At 47.0% G+C, this 21,708-nt stretch overlaps 2 protein-coding genes and 1 long non-coding RNA gene across 3 annotated transcripts; all 3 read left to right on the plus strand.

Moving 5' to 3' along the window:
- Positions 1 to 1,980: 1,980 nt before the first annotated feature.
- LOC135299810 (TOG array regulator of axonemal microtubules protein 2-like) lies at positions 1,981 to 7,158 on the plus strand. Its single transcript, XM_064419234.1, has 5 exons — positions 1,981 to 2,168; positions 3,765 to 3,870; positions 4,609 to 4,844; positions 6,368 to 6,520; positions 7,149 to 7,158. The coding sequence occupies exons 1-5, from the start codon at positions 1,981 to 1,983 to the stop codon at positions 7,156 to 7,158; spliced, it is 693 nt and encodes a 230-aa protein (XP_064275304.1).
- A 463-nt stretch (positions 7,159 to 7,621) lies between these two features.
- Positions 7,622 to 12,962, plus strand: LOC135298361 (TOG array regulator of axonemal microtubules protein 2-like). Its single transcript, XM_064415918.1, has 4 exons — positions 7,622 to 7,797; positions 8,775 to 8,878; positions 10,247 to 10,451; positions 11,624 to 12,962. The coding sequence occupies exons 1-4, from the start codon at positions 7,696 to 7,698 to the stop codon at positions 12,065 to 12,067; spliced, it is 855 nt and encodes a 284-aa protein (XP_064271988.1). The 5' UTR covers positions 7,622 to 7,695; the 3' UTR covers positions 12,068 to 12,962.
- Positions 12,963 to 14,798: 1,836 nt separating this feature from the next.
- Positions 14,799 to 16,291, plus strand: LOC135298362 (uncharacterized). Its single transcript, XR_010360350.1, has 2 exons — positions 14,799 to 15,615; positions 16,058 to 16,291. It is a non-coding gene; the product is annotated as an uncharacterized LOC135298362 (long non-coding RNA).
- The last annotated feature ends 5,417 nt before the right edge of the window (positions 16,292 to 21,708 follow it).

Consider the following 21,708-nt stretch of genomic DNA (forward strand, 5'->3'; position numbering starts at 1 on the left):
GGTCCGTAGTCTGTCCTGAGAATGAGCAGCAAATCTACTTTTGAGTTACTCCAGCTTGGGAGTGCTGGAGCAGTGGTTCTTAGAGTTCTGTTGGAAAGTTGAGCTGAATCAAGTAGTGTAAAGGCCTGAGCTCTGGCTTTTGCCCATCCTGATAGTCCAAACTACAGCACTGGTGCCAGGAGGCAGCTGTGACTGCAGGGTGAGCTGCAGGGCAGTCTGCCAGGGTGTGCTCACCGTGCACCTGCGAGAACCACCACCATCAGTTGCTCACTCACCATCTGGCCCTCTGCCTGTGCTGCTGTCCAGTTCTGCAGCCAGCTTTTCTGCTATCCCAGCAAGGGCTGTCTCTGCAGGGCAGTCAGCAGCTTGGTGCAGTCGTGCTGCTGCTGCTCCCAGAAGTGCCCGAAGGCTCCTCGTTGCTGCCATCCCACAGCCTGCAGTGCCAAGAGGGAACAAGCAGTGCCTCCTGTGTCACCCAGCAAATACAGCAGCCATGTGCAGCCGATGACACCAGGAGGGGCTGCCTGCTGCTCCCAGGCTGTTTGCTGCCTGCAGGAAATACACAGCAGATAGTCCCTAGTGGCTCTTTTCTCTCCTTTGTGGGCAGCCTGCCTGTGCTGTGATCCCAAGCAGGGTGAGATAAGAAGATGGCAGCTAGGAGTGATACTTCAATGCTCTTTTCTAGTGATGCTACTTCCATGCCCAGAATTGACCAGAACTAGCCTGAGGTGTCTCTCCATTCATACTGAATCCAGATGTGTATGTCTACAGACTTCTGCAGTGACATCACTGGTGTCAGTGGCTGGGGTACCTCAGGGACACCCAGATTAGCTCCTGTCTGAATATTTTTCTTGTTATGGTTCCTCCATACTTGGTGAGAATATGCAAGGTAGCACAAAAACCCTATAAAGTCTAGGGCAGTTCATCAAGATTCTGTGCAATATTTATACTCCATCATTGTAGACAGCTCAAATGTTTTCATCTACACATTAGAAAATGAGCTTTTTAGTGCACAACATGAAATTTTTGATTGGCAGTGCTTTTGATGACAAATGGGTTTCCTAAGAAATGCATTTATCATCTGATTTTCTTCATACCCTCTAAGTTTTTTTCCTTACAATAAAATTTAATTAAGGCAAACCCAGGTCAACTGATCAACAAGAGAGTGTGTCTGCCAACAATGTGGATCTGTATTTGCATATTTTTATCCTCAGAGTGCATTTGGAAACCTTTTTAATCAACTGTCTAGTCTGGAAATTACATTTTTCCACAAGAGAAAGCTTAGAACATACTGAGTTTGCAAACATATCCATTAGATGACCAATTTCACCTCAGCATCTTTGAAATACAGGCAGTGTGCACCTCTGAAAGAGTACAGATTGATGATGTTTGGAAAGAACAACATCCATAAAGTACTCCCTTCCCAATAGTACGGATACTAAAATGTATGTGCACTCAGCTGCCTGCTGTCTAGAATATTTGCAGTCCGTGGGAACAGAGGCGCTGTCAGGTGGGAAGGGTCAGGTATGGCTGTTCCCTGGTAGCTGCTCCGTGAGGATTGAGCCGGGCCCAGCAGGGCTGGCCTGTTCAGGCTTGGCTTGGTGCTGTCTCCAGGCAGCTGCAGGTCTCTCCTCAGGGAGCTGCAGAGGGCCCCTGTCCTCAGGGCTGGGGAAATCAGGGTGCTGAGACAAGAGGGGCACTGAGGGGTTCCCTCCTGGGTAGCGAGTGCTGCTGGTCAGCGCTGTCTGGCAGGGAGCGGGAGCTCTGCGGGCGCAGGAACCTGCCGCTGGCCGTGGCACCTGTGGCCCTGGGGAGCTGGGGCTGCGGGGCAATTGTCAGGTTTAGCCTGGAGCTGTGCCCAGCTGGGGGGCTGGGAGAAAGCAAGGAGCCCCAGGAGCCAGAGAGCAGGGAAGTCTCTGAGCCAGTGCCAGTTGGCACCACAGGGAACCCTGGCTGGGAGATGGGGCTGCAGGCCGCTCCATGGCGGGGTGCCTTGCCCGGGCCGCAGCGCCCATGGCCGACCCTCTCCTTGCAGTGACCTCGCAGACGGCCACTGGTGCCCCGCGCCGAGAGGAGCCGCTCCGTGGGCATGGGCAGAAGGACAGAGCCTCTCCAGACCCACAGCACTCCTTGCTGGAGGCACTCTCCTTGCTCGGCAGCGATGACTGGTAAGAAAGGCCTTGTTCACTCTGTGTCCCTCTTGGCATTAACGTAGGTTAGAATCGTGTCTTGCTAGTACCTCTGAGCCCCCGAGAGCCCAGAGTGGACAAAGGGCACTCCAGAGCAGTGAGAGGATAAAGATTTGAGAGCAGCCTTTTCTTGGCCTTGCTCTGCAGCACTGCTCCAGCTGCAGCAGCTCCGTGCTGCTTCCTCGCTTTGCCTGTTGTTCCATGGAGCTGCAAAGGAAACCTTGAGGGGATGGCAGAAGTTTTGAGTGTAGAGAGTTGGGTGCCTTGGGCCACTGGCCCAGTGGGACTGAGTAAGATTCCTCTCTGCCCCCACTGCTGACAGCAATGGCAGGTGACAGCGTCTCCCTGTGACCTCCTGCATGGGAGTCCCAGAAGCAGCTCCAGGGAGTTCCTCCAGGGACTTGTGCTGTCCAGTCCCTCAGCCTCTCATTACTCCTGAAGGGCTCATGGCAGAAGAGAAGGAAAAAGAAATGAAATCCTCTAGGAATCTTGCACTTTTGGAATTCAACTTTTTCCTTCTCACTGCTTCATATGGGCCTGAGATGTTTTGTCAATACTCACCATGTGTCCCAAAATTATACACAGGCAGAAGGAGGCCCAGAGGTGATAACCCTACAAATGTTAGGTGATATTGGTTTTCTTTTTAATGTCTTTTTGATCACTCCCTGGTAGATGCTTCATTCACACAGGGGTAAGGACTCCATACACACTGGGATGAGCATGAAAAATCTGCCACGATGCATCTCCTTGTGCAGTCACCTTTGTTTTGTCCTTTCTCTTCTGCTTTCTCTTCCCCATTTCTCATGGGTGCCCTGTGAGGTGCAGAGAGCTTCTGCAGGTGTAGGGGGTCCAGATGATGCTCAGGGGTGCCAGTGGGATCAGTCGCCAGCCCTGTGCTGCAGCCCTGATGCCTCACATTCCTTCCTGTAGCTGAGGCCCTGCACAAAGTGCTGAGAGACAGAGTTGTTTGCACCTTTTAAATAACACGTTGCTGTTGTGGGGGTTGTTTTAGGTAGGGGGTTTTGGGAAAAGCCAGAGTTTCAACAGTTCTTGCTCAGGGGGGGAATCTCCTGGGACATCCTGGTGCTTTTTTTGGGGAATATGTGAGGAGGAGTGGAGGGGGTGACAGAGAGAGGCCTAGATGGCAGAGGGGAAACTCAGCTCCAGAGTGCCAGTGCAGACTCTCAGTGCTGAACTGCCTGCTGGGGCTGACAAAAAAGGAAAATGCCCCAATAACAGCCAGGTGGGACTGTGTCTCAGGGACAGGCACAGGGAGGTGACAAGAAACAGCAGTTTGGTCTGGTCTACAGCTTCTAGGAAGCAGTGCCAGGGGGGCATCATGTGCCAGAGATTTCAGAAAGGCTGTCTGCTTAAATGGCCACTCTGAAACCCCTCTATTCACCTCTTGGATTTGTGTAGGCTTTTGACAGCCACATCATCCTGTGGCAACCTTTTCCACAACTAAATTAAGTACTCCTTGAAAAGCACCTCCCATTGTTTGACTGAGCTGCCAGCCTGATAATCTCAGAGGGTGCTGCCTTGGTGGAGAGAAAAAATCAATCTTCTGCCTTTCAGGGAGATGAAGGAGAAGGGACTCTACAACATCAAACACCTGGCTGGGTCCCATTCAGAGGTCCTGCTGTGTAGACTTCATGACGTTTGCTTGGCAGTTACCAGCGAGGTGAGAACATTGTTCTGAATTGTCCCACATACTTCATACATGGTGTGTAGAGTAGGTATGTGCTTGTTCATCTCCATGTGTGCTCAGGGTCTGCCTTCATTTCTGCTTTTAGACCTTCTATTTCTAATTTCTGTCAGCTATCTGTAGGATCTGTGGGTACATGTAGCTGTATTTACTGGTAGGTCGGGTATCTGACACGTGTCTTTGAGTGTGGTGCCTTTATAATGCAATGTGCAAATGCAGAAACTGAGACACTAATGAGGTTATTTGCCAGAGTCCCAGTCTCTGCCCAAGCTGTAATTCAACACTGCAAATTGGTCTCTGGGTCTGAGCCTGTGTTTTCTGTTTCCTGGCTGAGTGCTTCAGCTGCTGGTGTTGTTTTTTGAACAGGAGCACCTGACTCTTCTATCTTTATGATTTGTGCTTTTATGATTTGAAAGCAGCCCTTGCTTCAGTTTTCTAGTCAAAGGGCTTAAAATCAAAGCTGTGAACATTTTAGAAGAGTTAAGTAGAACACTTGAATGAAATTTTTTTTTTTAGGCCTGCAGTAAGCAGGTGTGAGACCAGAAATTGGTGCCAGAGTAAAAGCCTTTCTGTGCTTGTGCTCTCCTGCTCTTACTGTACTTTGATGTTCCTCTGGACACAGTGGGATGTGTTGTCATTTTCTGGGACTTCTGTTGCAGGCAACTGGTTTTCTTTTCAAGGTGATTCTTATGTTTCCCCTCATGACTTGTCCAGGTGGCCAACCTCCGTTCCAAGGTGTCCTACTCTGCAATTGTCACTCTGGGAGAGCTCTTTGTGACCTTGAAGAAGAACATGGACTCTGAGGTAGATGAGGTTGCTCGGGTCCTTCTGCAGATGGTGTCCAACTCCCCAGAATTTGTTCAGAAAGCAGCCAGTCAGACCCTGGGGATCATGGTGGAGAATGTGACTCCTGCACGAGCAATGACTGCTCTCATGGACATGGGAGTCAAGTAGGTTGTTCTTCTTTTAGTGATATTCTTCACCTTCTAGTGTGTGGGAGGGAGAAGGGATGAGACAGAGAATGGGAATGGTGGGAGGGAAGGGTCCTGTATGCTGCATCTTCTGTGAACTCAGTGACTTCATTCTCCAATCAACGTCATTTCTCTCTTCTTGTCACCTGTTTCTGCCCTCCTGCAGCCTATTAGTTCTCAGAATCCCAGAACTTTAGAATATGGGGAGTTGGAAGGGGCTCATCAGGACCATTGAGTCCAGCTCCTGGCCTTGCACAGAACAGCCCAAGGGTCACACCAAGTGCCTGAGATTGTTGTCCAAATGTTTCTTCAACTCTGTCAGGCTTGGTGCTGTGACCACTGCCCTGGGGAGCCTGTTCCAGTGCCCAACCACCCTCTGGGTGAAAAACCTTTTTCCTGATACCCAAATGAAAGCTCCTCTGACTCAGCTTCCTGCTGCTTCCTGGAGTTCTCCCAGGCTGTCAGATTTTCCTAGCTGTGGTGACTGGTGGGGAAGTGAAAGTGCCTGCAAAGGCTGAGGATAGAGCCTTGTGCTTTTGTGGCAAGAGGGACAATTGCAATTGCAGCTGTGAGTGGTGTTTGGTATTTCACAGCACTAACCACAGGGGCCCTGGGAAAGCCATGTCTCCTCATGATGCCATTAGCTTGAGAAATGAGGAGGGTACTTGCTGGGGTGTGGAGCACATGGGGGACAATCTGCTGGGTGTGGCACAGCCTGCACAGCAGGTGCAGCTCCTGCCAAAAGGACTCTTGTATGACTGTCCTGGCCATAGAACTCTACTTTCTATTCAAACTCATGTTTCATGTTAGCCTTGGGATGATGAATCACTTTAAAGGCACCTTCACAGCCTGACTGCCATGGAACAGTTGAAGCACATGCTGCCTTAAATGTTGGTGCTGGGCCTGGTAGTTCCCAAGAGACACTCTCTAGAACAGGACAGCCTGGCTAAACTGCCTGTCCCTCCTTTCCTCAGCTTTGGAATAGGGTAAAACATTCAGATGTATCTGTTGCCAAGCCTCACAGAAGAAACAGGCTGCATTGCTGGATATTCTGCAACTTCATGGCCCACAATGTGTTTTCCCTGCATTTGTTTCTTCCCAGAGGTCTGCAGATTTGGGGATCATGGGTGGAAAGAGCCTCAATCCTGCTGCAGCTCTGTGTACTGGGTGCCCTCTGATGGGTCAGCATGAGTTGTCTTTAATTTCTAAATCATTCATATGTAATCTATTTCCTTAATCTTTCTCAGAGTAAATACTGAGAAAGGAGCTGGGTATCAGAGAGTGCAGGGAGACTGAATTCCTCCCTCTGCCTTGCAGGCAGTCCTTCTGTACAATGCTAGCTTTGTGTTTACCTGAGTTCAGAACCTTCTAGCGGTGTCTAAAGTTGCAGGGAGAAGGCAGGCCTCCTTCCCCCAGCAAGGACAGGGAGCAGGCTCTGGCCAAGGCCTGTGCTGCTGCTGCTCCTTCTCCCTGTGCCCCAGGGTTTGCTCTCTCCTTCCCAGGAGCCGCCACGCCCAGGTGCGGAAGTGTGGGGCCGAGCTCCTCCTGTCCCTGATGGAGAGAACTGGAGTCACAAAGCTGGCAGGCACAGCCAGGGCTGAGAGGCTGGCACACGTGGCAGGGAAGCTTGCTCAGGACTGTCACAAGGACACAAGGTAATGATCCTCATTTCACTTCCTGAAACAGGAAAACCGTTCCCTGTCTGGCCATAAAGGAAAAAGCACAAAAGATTGGAAACTCAAGGCAATAATAAGTGACCTCAATGTGTGGATAAGGGTCATAGAATCACAGAATATGCTGAGTTAGAAGGGTACTATCAGGGTCATCCAGTCCAGCTCCTGGCCATGTGCAGGGCACCCCAAGAGTTACTCCATGTGCTGAGAGCATTGTCTAAATGCTTCTTGAGCTCTGTCAGCCTTGGTGCTGTGACCACTGCTCTGGCTTGCCTGGGCAAATGACTGTACTGGGTAACCTGAGGTTGGCCAGCAAAAAGATGCATTGCCAACTTCCTGTGGCTTGAAGGATTCTTTACTGAGATCAAAAGAGCTCAGATGAGCCAGTCCAACAGTTTTCATTGTCTTTAGGTGCACAACACAAAGCCAAAGTGTTGGCTAATATTCATCACTGAAGGATCCCAAACATCTGTTTCTCATTAACTTAATACATTCCTAGAAATATTTCAGGGGTCTTTAGACAATGTATTCACTCTTTATAAAACCCCTTCTGCAGATTTCTAGAATGTTTTTATCTGTGGCTCAATGACCTCCAAATTTCTTCTTGAAGAAAACTGTGATTTCCTAGTGGCAAAATCAACCCAAACCACCAAAATCCTCTTACTTTGATGATGAAATTCCCATTAATAGCTGCCAAGAACACCAGAGCAACTAGCTGCCCCTGTGCATACATATAGTATAGAATAATCAATAGGATGCAGGAGGTGTTTTGTCCTGGATTCCCTGCTAGTTAAAGAAAGGCAAATTATTGTGCAATGGCAGCAAGACACTGCTAATAGGCTCTGACAACAAAGCAGATGTGTTTTGCTTGTTCCCTGGGATCCTTTGATCCCAGAGGAGCACACCCACATTTTCAGAGTGAAATGGTATTTTTCTGTTGCCCCACATTCTCCTCTTGCCTCCTGTGTTCATCTGACAGCACTGTGCAGTGTCAAGTGGAGGTAAATCTCCCTCTTTGCTGAGTAGGTAATGCCTTCTTGTGCAAGGATTGCACATGATGAATTTAAGGTATAAGCCTCTTCTGTTCACACTCTTCCTTTGTTTGTTCACTTTTCTTTCCTTTCCTCCCTTCCTTCCTTAGGCATTATGGACAGGAGATGGTGAAGATGTTGCTCAATCATCAAAAATTTAAAATGCTTTTGGAACGATCTCTTTCCACCTGTGACCTGGAGGATATTCTGACAAGAATGAAGAAGAAAGTAAGTGCTTGGCAGTAGAAATGTCTCCTTTGTGCAAGTATTGCCACTGCTAATGTGAGATCAAACATCCCCAATCTGTCTTGATCTCATTCTTCTTCTACTGAATAATTTTTCTCCTGGGAATGAGGTGTTAATCCTCAGCCTGTTCATCTGCAGACCACAAAGAAATTGATGTTATTAGGGAAAAAGTGGGGTTTGGAATATTTTCAATATCATTCACAAAGAAGAAAGGGAAAGAGAACAAATGGGTTTACATTTAAGTGTAAGGCCCCACCATGCTCTCCCTCCTCTGCCCAGTAAAGCAATTAAGTGAGAATAGTGCTTCTGAAAAGAACAGAGTCTTTGCAAAAGATACTGGAAGTAGTAGTACTAAAAATTTCCAAATTTACAAAAGATGGCCAAGTCAATCCTAGTTACTACAGTTACAGTCTTTTGGGAATACTGCCCTGCTGTCAAGCTCTGTGGAACTGGAAAAAGCTTGGTGAATTCAGCAGCATCCTGTGGAAATTCCTTTGTTGTTTTTTTTTTTTTTTTTTTTTTTTGTGGGGGGGGCGGGGATTTTATTTTTTTTAATCGACATTACAGAAGGGAGCATGCCTTTGTTCAGGCAGAGGGAGAGTGAGTGTTGAACCAAATCCTTCCAACACTATGGGCCAATCCCCAGAGAGTCCATTTTTTTCTGTTGCTTCTGTTGTTTACGAACACTCGTTGCCTGCCAGTTTGCATTATTCCCATTTATGCTGAAGACTAATGAATTTGGGATTTTAGACTGCTGCTCAGTCTGGCAGCACCCATAACCTGCCTTGGGCTATTGAAAACAAAGAGTTGGCATCACTGAATCCCTGTTTCCATCTGTAAGTTAGGAAATGTTTCCCTAAGCCTTGGTAGCAGTGATCCTGGTTCTAACTTGTGTTTTAAACAGGGAATTTCCTATTTTATACTCTAAAGATTGATGGGGTTTCTCTATGTCTTTGTAGGGGATGGAAAACCAGAAGGCTGAACGCCCATCTGTCAAGGAGCTGGTGAAGAAGAGGAACGATGGCTCCAAGAAGCCCCAGGCCACATTGTCTTCTAGCAAACAGTACTGAGCACTTTATTCAGATGTGACAAAGCACATGACAAGCTTTACATGTCTCTTCCTCAGGAAAATCTTTCTGGCAGAGATGGCCAGTGCCACAGATTGTTCTCTTTCCCTACAAATGCTCTATGATAAAAAAAGTCTACTTCTGCATTAGGCTGAACACAACTTCTCTGGAGGGGTTTTCACAAAAATCGGGAGACAAAAAGACCCCATTGGTTACAGCTCAGATGATCCAGTGCAGTGACAAGGGCAGTGTTATGGAGGCTGTGACAGGGCCAAGTTTCTGCTGCCTGACTTGGACAAGGAAATTCAACCAGGGCTTTTTTTTCATCTGAGTGGAGTCTTTTCCACATGGGTGTTTTGATGAGAAGTCCCAGTCTAGAAGCAGGATGCCATTCCACAAAGATGCAGTTCTCATGCATGTGGTTTGGCCTGGCTGAATCATGGTTTTCTTACCCTGAAACAGGATCAAGTTTGAGTAGTAAGTAGCAATGCAATTCCTGATCAACTTCAGGCAACAGGTGTCTCAATGTGGACTTTTTGTCTTGATATTCCTGTCCTTCATATGATTTGCTTGATGGAGACAGCATGTTTGGTTTCTTTTGTCCTGTGCTGCAATCAGCATTTAAGACAGGAATTTGGTCCTTGCTGTCTCTTCACGGCAGTTGCAGAGCTACTTGTACCTGTTCTCCTCTGATCACAGAGGGGATTTATTTAGCTCTGTCACGCTCAGCAGTGGCAGGAAAGTGACCACATGCCTCAGTAGCATAGCTAGCATCTTTCCATGCTCATGGAAGAGACAGGTTGATCCAGGAGAATTGTTCCCAGTGGGGTTGTTAAGCTGTGGATCTAGTCTCTAGGGAAGCAAATGAAATGTGAGCATAGTTCTGGGATGTCTGGCTTCTGTTTTTATCTCTGTTACTGGTTTTCTGAATCCTTCACATATGGCCCTGTTCATCTGTTCAGATGCACCTGAGCTATTTTTGCAGATTGTCATGCCTGGTTGTAGAGACACTTCTCCGGAGTGATGAGTTTCCATGTTATAAGACACACACGTCCCATATGAGGAGGCATTTAAACTTGGAAGTAGTGTCTCTCTTTCTCCACAAAGCAATGTGAACTGTGTGCCTTGGCAGCCATCTGAAGATAGATCAGATGCATCTCTTGGTTTTCCTGAGTCAGCACTGGCAAGAATGTTCCTTGCAGATTGTCTCTCGTAATAATTGTCATGAGGTCCACGTTGTTTTTCAGAGCCTCATGATTTTCCAGCTTGAAATCACATAATGAGGAAAGCTCCTGAAGATGTTTTGCTCACAATTAACTGAAGATATTATCACCGACAGGTCCTAATTTGGATTTATTTTCCAGAGTGAAATCTACCTCTGATGGATGCCTCCTACACCGTGCACAAGCCCAGGTCACGTTACCTCCGGTTGAGGAAGAAACGGAGCTGCTCCAGAAGCTTTACAATCTCCTGGAGGCCAAGGGGTTTCAGACGCGCATGGAAGGAGTGTCACTCCTCCAAGACCTGTGCAAAACTAGCCCCCAGCTCATCTCCACTAACATTGTCCAAGTATGTAGGGTATCTTCATTGCTCCTTTCCTTTAGCTCCTTTCCTAAGCCTGTAGCAGTAAAGTTAATTCAGTGTGTCTTGGCATTCCATCCTGGCTGTTTGGGACATGCTGGTCCCTCTTACCCAGGCAAATTTAATTCAGGTCCAGGCTTCAGGACAAGTTATTTCAGTCCAGCTGTATACGTCTGGCAGGAGCCTATTGATGCTGTTCATCAGATGATGACAGAATTTTCTGCTGGTGTGACTGCTGCTCTCTCCTACTCCCAGCTGGGTTAAGTGAAGGCAATCCAGCCACTGAAAGCATGGCAATTATTCTCTAGACCAAAAATGGGTTTACCTAGGGAAGAGAAGATCAGACTGGGTCGGTTTAAACCCAGGTTTTTTTAAGAATACTTCCATATACTCCATCTAGTCTTGCCCAGGCACAACTCTGGCTCTCATTTCCATCCTTGTTCCTATTCCTCTTGGTAAAAACAGAGCTCACCCTTCTTGGGGGGTCTTTTTTTCTCCTTGGAAAAGGAGGAAAACAGCTAAGGACTCATCTCTGCCGTCTCCTCCCAGTAGCTGCTTTTCCCCTTTCTCCAAGAAAAGGTGCCTGATGATGTGTCTGTCAAGGGACTGAAGCTGCTCTAATGAGAACTGTACAGCTCATTAAATTCCAGAAGTCTACCTGTTACTTAGAGAAATGCTCTGCATCCTGGAAGAGTTGATCAGAGCCCTGCACTTCTCCAGATACTGCTGCTGAGACAAACAAAAGAAAACTTATATCTCCTCCAGCCGTAGTTTTGGCTAAATCCTAATTGCCCTCAGTACTTGAGGCAACTGTATAGAAAACCGGGCATTGTAAACATCTGCTTCCATACTTCTAAAGCAAAGGTAGTCTTTAGCATGAATAAATTGAATGGATTTAATGATTTATAGATGAAGAGAAATACCATAGGAACTGTGCTCTCCCCAATCAAACATCTTAAAAACAGAAGAAAATCTTTCTAGCAGCATGAGGTTGCACCACCATTCCAGTGAGTGGCCCACAGGAAAAGAGTGAAATTGTGCAAGCAAGTGCTGACCTGACAGAAAGGATCACTCTCATCTTTTACATTGCTGACTGCTACATCCACTCTTCAAACAAGGACATGTGAATCCAGCTTTCATGTTGTTTGTTCTCTTCACAGATTTTTGAATATTTTGTCCTGAGAATATCTGACAGCCACAAGAAAGTGAAGCAGAAGGCGCTGGATGTGCTGGCAGAAATCACAGGCGTCCTGAAAGATGCCTTGAACCCGGTGATCATTGGTTTGGTGGAAGGAATAACGAAGAACCTGAACTCCAAGGACCCCAGGGTTCGTGCCGCAGCTGTGAAAGCGCTGGAAGAATCCATTGCTCATTTAGGTAAGGCTGAGCCCTGGCATGGACTCTCCTCACCTGTGTCTCTGTCTCTCCGACACAAGAGAGTGCTGAGTGCCTTGATAGCTGCTGTTGTCTGTGGAAAGCTCCAGCTGGCATCCCCCAGAAGCTGTGCAGGTGCAGTCCTTATGCACCCGTTCCCCAACAGGCTTGAACGTGATCAGCATTTCCCAAAAGTCCCAGGAGCCCTTGGCTCTGTGCTGCCTGTCTGAAGAGCAAGTCCCAGACTACAGCTTTGCTACAGTTCAGAGGCAAAGGGGGTTTGGAGTTTGCTTGGGCCCCGTTTGACTTCCCAAATGCTCTTGGCATGAAGGGAGACTGACCCATCAGAGCTCCTGCAGAGCAGCCACCGGGAATGCTCTACATGATAGGCATTAGCTGCCTATTTTCCCCTTTTCTTCTTTGTCTTCTATTTTCAAAGGGGAACTTAGGATTCCCCAAGTTCATTTCTTTATAACAAACAGGTATAAACCCAGCTGTCAATGATGCCCTGTTCCACATGTTGTTTTGCATGGGGCAAGATGTCTACAGCAGTTAACTACATAGGCAAAGGCTGCTCTCAATTCCTTTGCCACACAGATTTATGTCAGCTCTGAAAATGCCACACTGAGGAAATGTGCCTGAAAATAGGAGTGTTGAAGAGGCAGGTGTTCAAGGGGAGTTGCCACTTTCTCCTCCTCAGCTGCTCTGTGAACTCAGGAACTGCCTGACTCGGTGCCTTTCTGTGTCCCAAGTATGGGGTTCTTCCTTTTTGCTCTGGGATGCAAAATCTTTTCACTGCGTACATGTGACTGAACTCTTGATGTCCCTGATGGGAAATGTTTTAACATAGCTCCTGATACAGCAGACAACTTTGCATTTACAAATGTGAAAGGAGAGCTTTTCTTTTGCAATTTAAATCCCTGCCAAGCAGGCTGGAAGGAAAGAAGAAAAGGATTCAAAAACCAGCAGAAATGTACTTTATTTTATAGAATGGGGTTGCCCCTACCCTTTCCCTCTGCACTGTCCTTTCTCCTATGGTCTCAGAAAAGTGAGCAGAAACATGTGTTTCACTTGTAGATAAAGTATCACTGCTGAAGGAGTTCAGCTACCAGTGGAATCAACTGAGTGGCCAAGCTCTGCTGGATGTCCCGGAGTGTATCACAGGTATGGCCTCCCCTTGTAAGCCAAGAGGTCTTCCCAGGGAGTATTTACAGGCAATGCCTGTGAACAGACAGCAGAGTAGCTCCTCCAAACCAGGAGGTGCTGAGCTTGTCCCTCCTGCCCAGTGCCCAAGGCAGGTGTATTTGGCAGGTTTCCCTGGCTGCTGCAGAGCTGTGCAGCACCTGAAATGGGGGCAGAGCTCGGCCTCGGGGCTGAGCTCCCACTGAGGCATCTCAGAACCCAGCTCCAGGAAAGGGAGGGACTCAAAATACCCCAGCTGGCTCCTCTCTTGGAAGCTCAGGGACATCTGTCATCTTTTCGGGAAAATGGTGGCAAATGCTGTTTCAGGGGATCAGTTTGTTTTGTCCTCACAGAACTCTTGTTTTTCTCTTGGAAAGCTTTGAGGCTGAACTGTGCAGAGCCTGGGGTCACAGCTTAGGTCAAAACTCAACAGACGTATTAGAGGCAGGGATTTAGTGCAAGGCAGCCTTTGGGGGCAGAGGGGCAGAAGCAGAGTGCTGAGGCTCCCTGCCTGTGCTGCCAAAGTGGCACTGGACTGAGCATTTCAGGGTGTGCAAACACTGTCTGCCTGTGTCAGCACTGTCCCAAATGTTACAAATGCAGCTGATAATTGATTCCTCAGAGGTGCTTGCTATGTCAGCAATAGCCAAGGAATGGGAAAATTATAATCCCAATATATAGTAGAACAGACTATTGATAGCCTTGCTTTAACTGGGGCTAAAGCCACTGCTAATTAGGCCAACATCTTTGAATGCAAGGTTTAATACACTTTGTGTCTTCATTGGGAATCTCAAAAGGGCATGTTCAGCGATTGGGAATGTCAAAGGCCCTTTAAAGAGCTTTGAAAAAAGTAGATCTCCAGCAACAGGGAATTTAGTTTTACAGATCTTTTGATCTCTTTTTCAAATAAAGGAATGAAACATAAATTAGGACTACTTTAGAAAAAGTAGATGTTCTCTCTGAGATTCAGTAGGAAGAGACAGCTGTTCCTTACCTTCAATAGTCACCAATGTCTTTAATTGTATTTAAACTCAAATGAATTCCCATGTTAAAATGGGTATCATAACCCTTTTCCTGCTTAGCACAATTGGGGTTTGGGTACTTTCAGGAGCTGTTTTAATATTGATGACTGCCAGTGGATTAAAAGCATAGAGAAAATGAAGTCTCTTCCACCACAGAATAATAAATGGCTACTAGATAACATTTTGCCTGATCAGAAAATAAGAATGGTCTCCAGAGCTTTTCAGGATTTGATCTTTCAGCCAAATCTGCCATGCAAGGAGCCTGTTGGTAGTAAATTTTTGTCTGTGTTTGACATAGTTTGGTTCAGAAAATGAGCAGAGAGCAGTTTTCAGAGACAATATGAGAAAATACTTGTGTTTTGGATGAATTTCAGTCCCTTGTGTAGCATTTTGCTCTCTCTATGCCCCTACTTCAGTGGACATTATAAGAAAAAATGCCATTAAGATTGGGAGGGGAAATGGCATTAAAATGTGGAGATGCTCAAATGCCACAGCAATGGGGTCTGGATAATTCTCTAAGGCACCCTGAGGTTTGAAACAGCTGCTTGTTGGAAGCCCCAGAAGCATTCTGCCAAAGACACCAGCTAGTCACTGATGTTTCCAATCCAACTGTCAAGCAGCAGCCGTCTCTGGTAGGCTGGAATTTTGAGGTGTGTTCTAATCCTGCCCTTTGCAGTGTGCCACTGAGCAAAGGGAAGAGCCAGATTAAACATGTGGCACTTGACATCAAAGTTATGAAAATGGAATAATCCCTTTTATTAGAAATCCCTCCATTTCTTCTCTATGGTGCATTTCCAAATCTTCAGTGTGGGTTTAGACAACTTCTTAATGGAAATAAAAAGCAACTGGACATTTCATTCATTGCTCATGCAGAAAGTGATTGTGCAATAATTTAGTAAAGGTACAAAGTCTGCCACAGGGACAAGGCTGTGGTTGGAGAAATTAGTCCTGAGGGGTTGGTGGTTCTGTTTCCAGGATGATCAGCTGCTTTGCCCGTTTCTGGATCATGGGGCTCTGTGCTATTTTGCTGATCTTAGCCAGAAGGCTTCCAGTTAGCAAGAGCAGAGGTAGATCCCTGTTTGCATTAGGCTGATGGTTGAGAAGCTGTGTCTCTCTCCCGGCAGTGCTTGTGGAGTGGGTTTATGCCAGGAGCCCTGAAGTGGTCCAGCACGACGCCCTGCCCGTGCTCTGGTCCTTCCTGGAGAACAAGGCGCTGCCGGTGCGAAGCGCCAATGTCCGCACTGTGGCCACCAAGCTTGCCTCTGCCCTCCACAAGGTGATGGGCACCAAGCTGAAGAGATGTGCTGCCAGCCAGCCTCCACATGTGCGGGAAAACCTCTCCAAAATGTTGGGCTGGTGAAGGCATGATGTTCTCCAGAGAGATGACAACGTGCTGAGTTGGACACCTCCAGATCTGCCTTGTTAGCTGTGCCAAAAGAGACCAAATGCTAAGGAACGGTGTGCACCTGCCCCCTCTCTCTCCATCGCCCTTCCTAGTCATGGCATGGGGGGCCTGAAGCAACTCCAGACTGAGGAAAAGGTGAAGGCTGATCATGACTCAGCCTCACACAGAGGTGAGGGGGAGCTGGGCCAATCTCTGGTGGGAGGAAGGGTCTTGTGGCAGCCCAGAGAGCCTGTGCACATTGCCAGGGAACAGCTGTGCCCTGCATGTGCCCCTGCAATGAGCTGTGCTGCTGCCAGTGCCTGTGGAGCTGGAGGGCTGCTCAGCTGTGGGGCAGGGAGAGGAGCAGGAGGGTGCATGTGCAGCTGAGCCATTGCTGGAGAGCACAGGGCTCTGGGCTCCCTGCTGTCCCAGGGCAGCCCAGAGGCCAGGGTGCTCCTGTGGAAGTGGGCCAGGGTTTTACCTTGTCCTGCCTCAAGTGCCTGCCAGCAAGAGCATGTTTCCCTGTGCAGCTCTTTAGAAGTTTGCAGGAAGTCTGTCCCATGAGATATGGAATTTAGCTGCTTTAGGTTTGCATTGTGGCCCCTGTTAAACTTTGTGTCTCCATTTTGCAGATCGGACTGGTTACAGTCTTACTGAGAAGGTTCCTCTGGACAATTCCCATGGTGCCTTACCCACAAAGTCCTTGCCTGCTGTACAGAAGAGCTCTCTTTTCTCCAAGTTCAGGAAGAAGCTGCTGCCTGTATGAATATTGTTTGAAGAATAGGATTTATATGTTAGGTTTTGTAGTAGATGTACATATGTTCTGATCCTTAGATGTAGTTTTGAATAAATGTGTTTTGATTGTACCTTTAAATCTTGATTACATATTTTTAATTGTATATATTTTATACTGATGATGAAAAAAAAGTAAATAAATAAATTAAATTTAAATAAACCAGGAGAAGAATGTGAGACCAGGTCCTGCTAGCCTAGAGATTATGGGAGTGCAGCTCACTCAATGAGCCAGGGTCCCACCACATCCTTTCCTCCTCACTGGGCCTCTCCTCTTCCTCTTTGGCCATGTTTTCTTTGTGTCATTTGTGCTGCTCTTTGTTACTTGGCATTATGACAGGGCCACCTGTTGACTTATTTGGGGGACAATGGATCCAAAAGATCCTGTATAGTCAAAAGCTTTCTACCTAGGCGTGTTCTGTGCTCAGAAAAAGCCTGAGCAAAGAAACAAAGAGAAATGTGCCCAAACCCCAAAGCTTTGCTCCTTTGCAATCTCACACAGATCTGGCTCACAGGTGTCTTCAATCACAATTTCATAGGTAAGAAGAATTCGTGTCTTTCACTGGGAAAAGATGCACTGATTTGGAAAAACCGTCTGTATGTATATTTACCCAGGACAGCAGCCCAGCTGTGTTGTTTGCACCTTGTTTGCAGAAGGATGAGTGCACTGGGAGGCCAATAACAAGTGACAAGGGTTCCTCAAATCTGTACCGCAGCCTGGGTGCCATTCAGCCCGAGCTAGGGGACAATTTGTTCATCATGGAACAGTGCTTGCCACTGAAATGAATTCCTGCACAGCTGGAAGAAGCAATTCTGGATGCAGCTCCAGCTGTGGGTGGGCTGCATGATCATTGACAATGCTGCCTTTCCAGAAATTATTCTGCAGTTTCCTTTCATAGGCATTTGAAGCTTTTGAACTTCACATTTCACTTTGCTTTGCCTTAGGGAAAAACACTTCTAGGCCGAGTGGAAAATGTAACCTTTTGCCAGCAAAGTTCTCACGGTTGCCACCTACTGATGTTACAGAAGAAACGGCATGGGAATGTGTTAATTAGGTTTTCTGAAAGAAAAATTCTATGTCACCTGGCTGCATGTGTTTGCTTAGCTATGGGTCTAGTCCTGGCCTAGTAAAGCCCAGGCAGGGTGGCATGTTGCTGGGAAAACTAGCCCGTGAGCTTGTGGGGTTGCCATCACCAGCAGAGTGAATGTGGCCTTTGGGGATTTCTATGGAGACAAAATTAGGGACCTACTCAATGCCACAGTATTCTCTTAGATCTTTCTATAATGTTCTAGAAAAGGCTGTGAAACTTCACATCTCCTTGCACAGCCACTGTTTGAATTGGGGCATTTTTGTCCCTCCTCAAAGTCATTGCTCTTGCACACCAGAAACATGAACATCCACCAACAGGAATGATGCACGGTCCTCCTGCTGCTGCTTCAGAGCACTGGGAAGTGCAGACCTGGGTATGACCACCATGAACACTCAATTAGCATTTCATGCTCCTTCAAGCTATCCAGATCTCAGGGCTTTTTGTTTCAAAGCAGCCACTGTACTGGCTCTAGGGAAGAACAGGAAATGGGAAGCAGCAACTGCCTGCCTTGCAAGGGTGTAGGGGAAGACCGCAAGTGTCTGCATCAAAAGATGAATGGGAAGGGTGTAATTGCCAAAGCAAAAGCCTCATTAGGATAGCAGGATCAGGTCTTTACTGCATGCTTGCATGAAGATCATTTGGGACCTCCTTTTTTGTATCTCATGCAGAAAAGGAGCTCTTAATAATACCATGCTACTTAAAAGCGCATTGGGATGTAGCTCTGTAGTGGTTCTCAGTGAAGCAGACTGCCTGCTTTGTCACTGCCAGCCCTGGTGAGCCTGCGAGGGATCCTAGTGTATCCCATGCCTCCTTTGCCTCCAAGCAAAGCTTGCGTTTCCTTCTTAGTGTAGAGTAAATAGAAGAGTAATAAAATGGACAATTAAACTGACCACTTTGGAGGATATGCTTATGCTTTCACATGTCAGTTCTGTACCTCATGCTCCCGAGGCCTGTTACTCATTATGGAATATTTTAATAAAAAACCTCAGTTCTCCTGTTGCATCTGAATAAAATTGCATAAAATCACAGAGAATTCTGCTGGCAGGAGCAAGACAAGAGCCTTCCAACACTCACTTGCAGCAGTCCTCGATTTTTGCAGCCCATTGTGAAAAGCTGCTGTAGACTGAGTGTTTGGAGTTGGTTTGGGCCTTTATGAAAGATATGTGGAACAGAGTGCAGGGCTCTCCTAGCAGAAAACTGTTTGTCCAAGCCCAGGGACATGGTGCTGGCAGAAGTGGAGCAGCCCCGCTCCCAGCCCAAGAGTCTGTGAGCTGAGCCACGCCAGGGAGAAAAGGCACTGAGGGGCTCCAGCCCAGCTGCTTCACCTGCTGTGACTGTTCCATGGAGCTCTGCCACTGGGAGAAAGTCGATGCCAGACGAGCCAGCGAGCTTTCATCAGCTGCTAGAACTACTCCATGACAGCTCCTGTTCTTCCTGAGAGAGATCCCGGCTCCACCTTGTAACACGTGTCATAGGGGGATCTGTTTGTTAATAAACTGTTGGGGTTTTTTTCCACTTTCATCTATTAGTAATAATTTCCTATTCCTGGAAAGGGATTGTTGCAACAGTTTAGAGGAGACAACTTATTGCACAGTATCCTGTTTTAAGTTGTCTCAAACTCTGTGAGACAGATGGCTTCACATAGGAGCATCCCCAAGGCTGCTGAGGGAAAGGCACAGAGGAAGACAAACTGAGTATTTCTGAGGGAAATCCCTTGACACCAAACCAACCTGAGTTGTCAAACAGTGGACCTGCCATTTTGAGACGGGGGAAACCTTTCAGTGTGTTTGGTCCAGGCTGGGTTATGCTCAAGGCAAAGGAGTGTCAGTGCACTTGATTCCTTCTCTCCTCATTGTGGCCAGCACGCACAGGAGCCCAGAGCTCCTCCAGAAACCATCACAGCACTCAGTGAGAGAAAACTTGTGCCCAGTTCTCACTTAGAACTGTGGTGCCAAGCATTCCACCGCACTGGAATGAGGAACTGTTCCAGCTCTTTTAGAAGGAGCTAAGGAAGTTTGGCCTTCAGATCAGCTCCTTCCTAGCACTTGATTTGCTGCCCTGGGTAAGCTGCTGCTTGTGACAGCACTTGTTTCACAGCTGACAGCCCTGCTCTGATGGCGAGCAGCCATTGCAGGAGCTTTTGCTGGTGACATTGAACATTTCAGATCTTCCTAAGGAAAGCTCAGGGCAGAACTTGTCAAAGGAGCATTGCCTGGGCCATGCTTTTAGAATTAGATCTTTCCTCCACTGGCATTCATGTCCAGGGGCCTGTGACCCCAAGTGGGCTGCTGCCTCCTAAAATCCCAAATGCCACAGGATGTCTCCCAGACCCAAGCTTCCAGCACCTCCAACTCGGGCTCCCCTGGCAGTGCCAAGTGCCTCTTGCAAAGTGACACCATGAAACTGGGGTGGTGAGTTTTGTTTCCAATGGAAAATGGCCTGCGTTCAGCCAAGGGGCCTGTGACCCCAACTAGTCTGCTGCCTCCTGAAATCCCAGACGGCGCAGGATGTCTCCCAGAGGCAACCTGGTACCACCTAAAGCTCATGCTGCCCTGGCAGTGGGAAGCACCTCCTGGAAAGGACATCAGCAAACTGGCCTGCTCAGTTTTGTTGCCCATGAAAAACGGCTGGCGTTCGTGTCCAGGGACCTGCATCCAGCCCAGGGTCCTGTGGCCCCCCATGGCCTGCCACCTCCTAAAATTCCAAATTGAGTGGCATGGGGCCTGTGCTGCAACAACTCCCCTGGGCCCTGGAGTCTCAGACCTCAGGCAGGCACCAATGACCAACAGGGAAAGGCAGGCAACAGGATGCTTCTTGCTTTAGCAAAAGCCTCAATCCTTTATTGTGCCAGCGACCAAGACAAGAAACAAGGGGGTAGTCATGGGTTTTATATGACAGGCTAGGGGTGGCATTTAGGGTCAGGGTCCAATAGCAGAAGGAGCAGGGGACTGCAAATGGGTGAATCGAGGAGGACAACCAATGGAAAAAACTAAGGTGAGCACATTGCAGTAGAATTGAAACCAATGGGGGTACAGGAAAGGAAGAACATTCTGGAGCCATTCCTTCTTTGACAAGATGGAGTGGAATGCCTTTTTCCGGACTTCCAGGGACATGCCCCACAGGGTGGAGGGGTGGAATCTTCTTTAAATCACACCCCTCAACCGATGCTGTCTGTCTGGGTAGAATCCCTGCCACCTGGGGCAGGGGCACTACACAACTCCCTCTTTTTTATTTCTTTTAGAAACAGGAGAACAATCTTTAAGTTATGGCCCCAGAATACTCTTCAACTTAAATTCCTTCATACTTACGGGGTAACTTCTAGAGGCATTAGGACAACTCATAAAGGGATTCCCAGGGACATAATAATGAACAGTAAAACACTATTAACAAGACAATGACAATTATAGAACTGATAATTTTAGCTAAACTTCAGACAATAAAGAATCTTAATGGAAAGATTAAACATGAAAGGGGTACACACAGGAAATTAATTTTGAGATATGTAAAGATCGAAAGGTATAGGTAAGAAAATAAGTTTAATGTAATAATCAAAGTAACACTTAAGGAAAGTCGTTTCTTTCATTTCTTTGTTCTCAACTTAATGCCATTAATCTAAGTAAACCAGTCCTTTTTCCTCACTCTCACTGTCTCTCTTTTCTTTTTCCTTTTTTTCCTCTTTCTCTTCCCTTTAACAGTCTTTCAAGTATTCTATACTATCACTCCTTGTCTTACAATCAGACAGCTTACACACACCTTATTTTCACTTGCTTTTCACTCTCATTAAAACTTCTCTTACTTTTCTACTAATGAGAATTGTAATTTAACACATCAGGTGCAAAAGTAAAACACACCATTTATAAAAACACAAAATAAAACTCATCATTTGTAAAAAACTTTTTCAACCAGTGAAAAATCAAACATCAAATTAGACACTGTTATGGTTTGAGTTTGAGGCTGGCACAGTGCTAGTGCTTCTATGAAAATACATTTTCTTGAGTGGCTTCTGTGCAATGTGATCAGGAACAGAGCAAAACAGGTTTCAATTTAGGAATAAAGGAGACAAACTTTATTAACTTGCAGCATTTAAAAAGGAACAGACACAAAACTAAGAATGAAAACTTTCCCAATACATCCCTCCTCCTCCCCCCCCCCCCCCCTTTCCTTCATGGCATGAAATGACACCACAGATTTTTACATTATCATCATCTCTCAGATAATCAACTTTTGAGTCTATCATCACCTTTCAAATAATCAACTCTCAAGTCTATCAGGGAGAGAGGAGTCTCCCCTTGCATTATAGGCTTCCCCCAGAAACACAATTGGAACTTCTTGTGTTTCCGTGTCACTCGTGGCACTGCTCGGAGAACATCTGCTCTCATGACTTCTTCCCTCCATGTCCA

Source organism: Passer domesticus, chromosome 4 (genome assembly GCF_036417665.1).
Source record: "Passer domesticus isolate bPasDom1 chromosome 4, bPasDom1.hap1, whole genome shotgun sequence".
Classification (NCBI taxonomy): domain Eukaryota; kingdom Metazoa; phylum Chordata; class Aves; order Passeriformes; family Passeridae; genus Passer; species Passer domesticus.